The sequence below is a fragment of the Plectrocnemia conspersa genome, unplaced genomic scaffold, assembly GCF_051122295.1.
Source record: "Plectrocnemia conspersa isolate PC_06_02 unplaced genomic scaffold, ASM5112229v1 ptg000008l, whole genome shotgun sequence".
Lineage (NCBI taxonomy): Eukaryota > Metazoa > Arthropoda > Insecta > Trichoptera > Polycentropodidae > Plectrocnemia > Plectrocnemia conspersa.
The window spans coordinates 25,611,081-25,620,692 of NW_028277172.1; the positions used below are offsets into that span (position 1 = coordinate 25,611,081).

General features: G+C 27.7%; 1 protein-coding gene across 1 annotated transcript; it reads left to right on the top strand.

Annotated features, from left to right (window-relative positions):
• Positions 1 to 733: 733 nt before the first annotated feature.
• On the top strand, positions 734 to 1,887 carry LOC148233555 (achaete-scute complex protein T5-like). The gene is made up of 2 exons (XM_088189570.1): positions 734 to 1,609; positions 1,684 to 1,887. The coding sequence occupies exon 1, from the start codon at positions 889 to 891 to the stop codon at positions 1,600 to 1,602; it is 714 nt and encodes a 237-aa protein (XP_088045696.1). The 5' UTR covers positions 734 to 888; the 3' UTR covers positions 1,603 to 1,609; positions 1,684 to 1,887.
• Positions 1,888 to 9,612: the final 7,725 nt, after the last annotated feature.

The following is a 9,612-nucleotide window of genomic DNA, read 5'->3' on the forward strand; positions in this document are numbered from 1 at the left end:
TTAATATTTTTAATTACACATTAAATTTATATATTTTCAATTAAATAGTATATATTATACTAAACTATATTTTTAAAAAATATAATCTTTGTTGTCAAGTTTTATATATTAAAATATACACATCCCTAATACAACGATCAGAACGGCATCCATAATAAAGCAAATTTAATTCGCATATTTTTACAATATATAGACATAATTCACTAAGTCAGAAGCTTCGCTTAAACATAAATAAGCAGTCAGAAAAGTAAAGTACTGATTTTATACGCGCGCCTGTTAGCCGTTAACCTCATTTCTTGGTATTAAACGTCATACGTATTACTTTGCCTTAACAACTAGCAGCGGCTAATCTTTTAAGACAACATAATTAATCATACAGAGATTTATTAAAATGTTATATATAATAGCTAATTCAATATTTTAATTTAAAGCAAATGTCTAGTGATCCGTATTATATCATATTACAGCTACATTAAATATATATAAAAATATTTTTTTATAAAAGCTCCAAAAAAATTTGTATTGTTATGTTTTATATATTAAAAAAAGAACACAAATTAAATATATATTTGTAATTTATTTTATTTTTTATAAAATAAAATAATTAAGAATAATTTTATTTTATATTTTAATAATATAGATATATCATAAAAATAAACCACGCGCGACTCTCAGCCGTTTCCGCACCCACCGAAAAAGCGTACGTACCGGTCTTCCGAATTGAAATATTTTTCTACAAAATATAGGGTCCAAAGCAAAAGGGCTCATTCAGGTTGCAGCCGCCCGAGCGCATGCACCTTCCGTAGAGAGTGACCTCAAGCGTTCAGTAGCTCGCGAGCCTTACAAACCGGTAGCCAGTCGAGTGTGTTATTTTTTATAAAAACGAAAATGTTAAACGAAATACAAGTTATACCTGGACAGAACAATTGTGTGATCGTTTCCACTGGATACCCCCAGAGCCAACAGTCGAAGACAATCCTAGAAAAACGAGCAATCCCTATCGCACCAGCGCCGAATAAATACGCCAATCAGAACCAAACAGATTTACTACGAAACAAGAAGAAGATGACGTATAAACAAGCCACATATTCAAATTTCCAATCGGCTTCGATCGTCAGAAGAAACGCCAGAGAGAGGAACAGAGTCAAGCAAGTCAACGATGGATTCGCAGCTCTAAGAAAACATCTACCATCCGATGTAGTGGCGGCGTTATCAAACAATAGTAGAAGAGGAGCAAGTAAAAAATTGAGCAAAGTGGACACTTTAAAAATGGTCGTCGAATATATCAGATATCTGCAGCAGTTGTTAGAAGACGGAGATGATCAAATGGACAATCGCGATAACCATGAGAACCAAGAAAACTATTACATGTCCAGCTCGATGAACGTTTCCCATGATAGATTAGATCATGGATATCTACTAGATCAAACACCGCCGTCTTCTGAAACATCAGCCTCGCCGGCGCCTTCCTTCTCATCAGAAGTGTCATCCGGAGTGCCCGGATATACTTTACCATACCCGCTGGACAAGTATGAGAACCAACCGATAAATCCCATGGACGAAGAACTGTTGGACGTCATATCTTGGTGGCAGCAGAAATAAATTATAGGTACATTAAAATTCAATTATAATATTTTTTTTAAATAATTACATACACGATATTAATAAAAAAAAATTTTACAGTTTATACCAGATCCTAAGTGCCATTATTGAGGACCAAGAACGACTGCCTATAGTTTGTACAAAAAAAATATATTCGCTTGTTATCTAGTCATTACTACTATTAAACCATTTTTATAGAATTAAGTTATTGTTAAGTTATTATTGCGCCACTTCGTTATAAATTTATATTAAATTAAACGATAATAAAAACGAAACGAAAACAAAGCTCAGTTGTATTATTCTTCATTCAAGACTTTTTACGCACGTCAGAATAACCGGTTCTTGACCAGATATCTTAACTTGTGAGAATTTGATTCGATTATGAATTGGACTTAGAGATGAACCTGATATAGAGTGTTGGATACGTGGGACGAAAAACAAGCACAGTAATTTAATCTATTGAACGGCTGTCACTTCTGGACAACGCCATATATTGCCTATACAAAAAGTTCAATTAAGTCGCCGATAAGTGATTGAGACGATAAGTAAGTATATTTGATTCGATAGAAGAAAAAAATGTGGATATGAAGATATTCGTCGGTGAGCTTCTTCGTTAACAAGATCGACATTCTCGAGAGCGTTTATTAGCGGCAATTATTATCAACAAGAAATGCCATTTGACATACGTGGGTTTGTTAAATGGACTAATATTTCATTTAAGGTGACGTATTACTTATGTTAAAAATTAACTATTACTGTCGTAAGTAAATGTGGAGCAAAGTTATGATATGTAGTGACATCTAGCGGCAAAATGAATAAGTTTATATTTATTAATTAATAATAAATTAATATTAAAACTAAATTAACAAATAATAAGATATTATTTAAAATCAAGCTTAACAAATAAATAGTGCAAAAGTATTATTATTTAAATAAATAACATTGCATACTACCTATTTTGTATTTATTAAGTATAGACATTTTTAATTCTACTTATAAATAATAATAATTTTATGTTAAAATGAATAATAAGATTATTTAATTAGCTAATGAGATTAGAAAGTATTAAGTTATTAAAAAAATATACAAATAAATAAATATAGTATAAACTGTATTTATAAACATGTTTGTAAAATAATATTTTTTTATAATAAAGTTTTTTTTAAACAATTTTATAAAAAAGCTTTAATTTAATGTTTTGAATACATTATAATTAATATTAAACTAATTACCATTTAATATAAAAATATCGGAAAAACCAAATTAAGTTTCAGTATTTATATATAATACCTGTGAGATTCTTTTCTTAAATATCCTAAACTGTCCAATAAATTAAATTATTTTAATATATAAATTAGTCATAAGCTTATTTTTATTTTGTCAGTTTCAAGTAGTCAGTAATTTTTTTTAAAAAATTAAAGCTCTAATTGCGACTGTTTTTCATAAAAAATAAAATTATTTTCATAGCAAAATAATAAATTAAGAAACGGATGTTTTATTTAAATTACTAAAAAAAAAAATTAATTCTTGAAAAATATAAAACATTTTGAAATAAATAAAATAAATTATTACAAAAATCAGATGTTTTTATGAGCATTTAATATTAATAACCATTGACTTACTTAGCAAATAAAAAAACTTTAATTCATTCTTCATAAGATCAATAAAATTATTTTTAATCGGACAGAATTTGTGCAAAATTGCACAAATCATATAATTTAAATATATAACTTTATTATAAAAACAGACAATTTTAAAATTACTGGTAATTTAATAGAAAAAAATTGAACTTGTAACTACTAGCTATTGATATACATATAAGCTATAATTATCAATCAAACAATTATTTTTATCTGAAAAATTTAGTCTACGTTTAATTCTTTATATGATTTAAATAAATAATACATATTTGATATAAATGTATTAACTGACTTAAAGCAAATAAAATAACTCAATAAATAAATACAGATTATTCTATAATCGTAAAATCTATAAAATAATTTTATTCCAGCAACATTTTTGGTTTATAATTAACTGTTTAATATAAACACAGAATATTATATTATATTATGTAATAATTACTGATCGGTAATTTTAAAAGAATAAATAAGAATTTTTTTTTTTTATATATCAAATAAAGTATTTTTATTTATCAAACAGAATTTAGAACTACATAGATTAAACGTATATATTTTTTTAAGTAGAAAAAGTAAAAGTGACAGTAAAATCATTTGTGTTAAAGCAGTAAATAGTATATTTATGTAATAAGTTTTCTTTTAACATATATAATGTTTTACTATAGTCAATGTTAACATTTTTACAGGTTTATTGCCAATTTCATATATAAAACGTGTTTTAATATATTTCTGAAATTTTTCCAAAGTACAAAATTATTGTACGTATTATTTATATTATTTTATGGTCTTATTATCTTCGGCTGTATACATGTAAACCGATTTTGTTTTATACTTAAGTAGAATATATAAATAATTAAGGGCAACATATTATCGTCGTTAGATTTATTGGCGCCTCGTTAAAAGCTCGTGCCCGAAGACGTTCAACATCCAGCTTTAAGCTTTTTTTCACAACAATTATACGTTATTACACTTTTTAGCCGAACTCGTATACGCCCTTAGTATTAGTAAACGTCCTCAAATATTCAACGCCGACCAGCGGAAGAACATTGTTAAGAACAAATTTAAGACGAGGCCAAAGACCAAAAAATGCTTTGACGATACACTTTAATTGAGGAGAAGCTCCGGGCTAACCATCGAGAAAAACGTCACGAGGCATCTCATTCAAATGACCGCTTTTTCTTACCCATATTCTAACCAAAGGTCCCACTAACATCATAATCCGTTTAACTATCTACCCGCAAAAACACTAAAAGCAAAGATAACGAAATACACCTTGCCAAACGTGATTTTTTACTATTTAATTAAAAGTATCATTTCCGTTAAAAATAACGGTTATGTAACTAAAAATTGCGAGATAATCTTATCGTCTTTATTATGTGATCGTCTCTAGGTGTAAAACAAAGTTAAAGTCCCACATTTTAGGATCAAATACATTGAAATGCCATTAAGCTCCAGACTATAGATAAAGAAGGTCAACTTGGCTCCAGTCGTATCCAAGAATCATGCGAAAATCGTTAAGATCTCGGCAATACAATAAAAAACATACGACTTCATCAAGTAAATAGGACAAGATATGCACCTTGCAATTTTACAATTTCCGTGTTTATTTAACAGAAGCGCGATTTTTTTAATGATATTAATCGCAAGAGGCTTTTTTAATAATTGCTTAAAGCATTTTAAATGTCTTTATAAAATTATTAAGGTCAGCTTCGATAATGATATTTAAAATATCTTTTATTTTCGGTCATGTTTTACATTACATATAATTTTGTAACTTCAAAACCGTATCTGAACTGTAGATATAATGACTTATTCATATACTTATGAAGGTGAAAAATGAAAGCCGACGATTGATATATAACGACTATTAAATTACAAGTATGAAATGATACAGTTAAGAGTAATTAGGTCGTATTTTATTAATTATTTACATAAAACGATACGAATCAATCTCTTTCTCGCCTTTTCTAAGACTCTACTTTAATTGTCCCATTGTGAAAACACTAAAGACATGGAAGCAAAATCAGTGTCATTTTTATTTAGCACAGTGCTCCATCATCGTCGCAGGAAGGTCTCCTGAATACATTTTAATATAGTCTTTGCCATTGTGTCCAGTGCCAAAGAAAAATCTAAAAAAAAACACCATTCACTCGCAACAAAAGTGCATCAAAGGTCTTGTGGGAAGAAGCGCCAAATTTTGTACCTTTAGGGCTACCTGTTAATTACATGAAAAAATGTGAATGGAATCGCCCAGTTCCAGGTTTACGATATGAGTTTAAAATGGTATTTTTTGTTTTGTTTGAGGAAAGCTACCTGCTTGAACGAAAGTAACAGGTAAAAATAAAATTTAAGCAATTTAATAACCTATATATCTATTATATTATAATATAATATACAAAACATCATTTTTAATATTACTTTAATATAATTTTGATACAAAAAATCTCAAATTTGATTACGTTTTAATTATATTTACGTAAAAACTAATATAATTTATAACAATTTTAAAAAAAAGAGTAAATACACTGTAGATTAAAAATAAGTATCTAAATTAATAAGCTTTTTGTTATCGTCGACTTGAAATATGCATATTTATGTTTAAATTTATTTTTGATTAAAAAAAGTATAAATATCCTATAAAATGTATATATTTATTTAATTTAAAATAAATTTTTAAGCGTATGTTATAATTAATATATTATTAAGAAAAGAAGAATTAAAAAAAAATGAAATAATACTATAAAAAATGCTTATAAATAGCTATTTTCCGTGGAAATAAATATTTAATAAAATTTGGTAATGGATTATTATAGCTTAAAAATAAAAATTATTATGTATTATTTGTATACAATTTTTTTAACAAAGAACTGGTAATACTTGTATATGATAAATATTAAATAACCCAATGTAAAAGTCATTGATTTTATTTATGTAAATTTTTAGAATATTCTGTATATTATTTAAATAATAGATTTAATTTTTAACAATAAACCATTATTTTTTAGATAGAAATATGACAAAAAATCATATAAATAGAGTTGAAAATTTGTGGGTAATTTTTTGTAGCATGTAATTTTAATAAAAAATTGTTCACAATTAAGCAATAATAAATACTTTAAATTCTATAACAATTCGACTATTAATATAGGAATATTACATTATAAGTATATTCACACTTAGTCAATTTTTCTTTAATTTTGTAGCAAAATTAATAATTTTTCTGTGACAAAAAAAAAATAATAATATTAAGTAATAGACTAACATAATTTATAACTTTCTAACTTATTTATTTTACTTTGCAATCTGATTTAATGCTCATTGCATATATTTACAATATTCGATTTAGAAATGATTTCTAAATCGAATACTGTAAATATTGTAAATATTTTAACATATTAATCGCTATTTATTTTGTCAATATTAAAAATAAAATATCATATAAAAAATCATAAAAAAAAATAATTACTCCAAATTATTAGTAACCATAATAATACATAATTTCATTTTCTTTACAAAAAGTTTACAATACTATGTCATTATTTTTAGTGATTAAATACCAATTTAACGATAATTAATATCTAACTACAATATTTTTACGAGTTTCACGCATTGATTTCAATTAAAATATTTCTCACGTCTAATTTTTTTACAGGTATGAGGACGCGTTATAAATTTTAGTACAACAATTCACTTAATTTGTGTGGACTGTATATATATATATATATATATATTATGTTATCATAACGCTATTATATTATTACATATTATGGAAGGCTTCATCTCCCATGGGGGCCCGCACTCCAGGGTGGGCCCTTCGTCAACTGTGGCCAATCGATGTTGACACCTTTGTACTCAGTCGTATTTAATAGAAGAACGCGCGTGTGTCACAAACATACTAATACTATACAGTCGGCCGAGAAGCTCAAAGCTCAATGGGAAATCTATTAGCCGTGACTAATTAAGCTCTCAGAGCTTATGCGCATTGTGCTACGTGTCGGCGTTGCATGTGAAAATGTCTTCATTTACCCCTTTAAGATGCCGACTGGTACTTGAGATTATTTTTTGGCATAAAAAAGTTATTGCTCGTTAAGTATGTTTGTTTACGTGGGGGGCACATATTTGACCTCTCAAATTTTATTGTATAAAATTGCTGCACTAGTATATTTAAAGCTTGATGGGCTAATCGCGGGCATAAAATTTTAATTAGTCATCGAAGAATCCTAGCCTATTTATGACTGCTATAAATTTAAATACGATCCAAAACTATATTTTTATAAACGCTGTTAAGCTATTATGTATTTAATTCTAAAATGGCATGTATGTATTCTATATAATTTATAATATTTAAATAACTAAATTTCCTATTCCTAATATATACAAAAAAAATGTTTTATACTATTCATGTAATAGATAAAGAATTCTTGAAACTTATACTAATACATTCATTTCAGAAGAAAATATCCAAAGATTTACCTTAAATATATTTTTAAGATCCGATCAACTTCATATAGAACTTGTTTTAAAGAAACATTTTATTTTATTATGATGCAGGTTAAGCTCCTAAGCATTTTTATTTAAGTACACTTTTATGTAGGATTTTATCCATCAAAGTAATAAACTATTTTTAAAAAAAGTGAAGTGTATTATTTTTTTAGGGTTATTACGAGATCTATTTAATAAGAAAAAGTTAGGTATATATATTAAAAATAAAGGAAATAAGAATCTTAAAAGACTCTTCCAAACTTGCAATACAATTAAATCGAATATCCATAATTAGTTGCTGGTCCGGAACCTCCTGTTAATAAATTTCGCACCTCACCTCCGGGTGTTTGCAACGCGTTCTGAATCAATGAAAAAAATTTTCACATTAAGCAGCATTACAAATATTTGTCAATTGTGAACCACAATCGATCCAAATCCACTTCAAGTGCCATTTTTTTCTCACGAGAGGATTTGCGGAAATAGTTTTGTAACTATTGATGTGGTACGTGTCGCTTTTCGGGTGCAGTTTTAATAAATCCCATTATAGTTTTGCGCATAAAGGGCGTTTTTCGCATTGAGGCGTAATTTCAAAAGTGGTCCGTGCCACATCCATATTTCAAAAGATAATTCCTGTCGTTTGGTATTATTAATCAGGACAGAAACTCCTGGCACGCACCGGCGTGAAATAAAACCGGGCTGGCAAATGCCGAGGATTAAGGTGTTCGCCATTGAAATTTTTATAAATGAACATCTTCTCAACATAATGGCGCCCATTGATGAATTATGCGATTGATGCTAAGTGTGCTAGGAATATATAGAAATGACTAGTTTTACGACGTTTCGACGAAAACTAGCAAATGTAGGATTTATATCTATAATATAATGTATCCGAAAATTTACATCTGAATATTTTTGACGCGCTATAAAAAATCCTTAATAATAAATAAACATAGAATTGCAAAATAAATATTATCATAAAATATTTAAGGCCACCCAAAATATATAATAAATAAATTAATTATGAAATCTATAGTATAATGTTTTTTTTTTAATTAAAAAATCGCAATTTCAATATATCTTGAGTTTGACAAATCAAAATAAGTATCAGTAAAAAATTTGATGAAATATATTAGTTAGTTGATTTGGATATATTTAAATGTTTTAGTGATTTAACGTAAATAACTTAATTATTTTGTTAATTAAAAAAACATATAAGAATATTTTTTTCTTGAATAAAAAACTAATATATACACATGGTCATTGTTAAATTACGAAAGCTTAATAAATTCAACCATCCCATCTAATAAAACATCAACGGTTCCCAAGTGAAGGAGTCAACCTTTCGATTCATTCAAAGGGTCAGGTTGTTAGGATCAAAGAGACCTCGACCGTTTCTTTGAGATGTTAATCTGAATCAAAATTACGTTCTTGCGCGTTTCGACGCACAATCAAAAGATTTACTTCCAAAATACATTTATATGTATTTTTCTCTCGCTTATACGTCCTTGCCGTGGACTGAGATCTTATCGTTAAAGTATAGAGTTACTTCACGTGTAGTAATTGCCGATCGCTGCAAAAAATAATTAAATTTTATATATGACTAATCGATCGTTTCCTTTCAATATTTCGCTAAAGCGATTGCCATTAATTAGGCATGTTCCCAGATGGTTACTTAATGATAAGTAAGCTCTTGTAGCTTCTGTTTATTCTTGACCGAGTGCTACAAACATGTCGTCAACACCAAAAGTCCTGTACTCGGCGATGTTCTCGTGTAATTTAGACCCATCGACAAAGGGATAAAGTATGTGTAGTGTATCGGTCTTGTTATTTGATACTTCACGCGACCGTTGCGAGGATAAATTATTTTGATCCTGATAGTCGGGAGGACGAT

What these genes read in the sequence shown, in the direction of transcription:
- LOC148233555 (XM_088189570.1), top strand. Translation starts at nt 889, where the DNA reads ATGTTAAACGAAATACAAGTTATACCTGGACAGAACAATTGTGTGATC.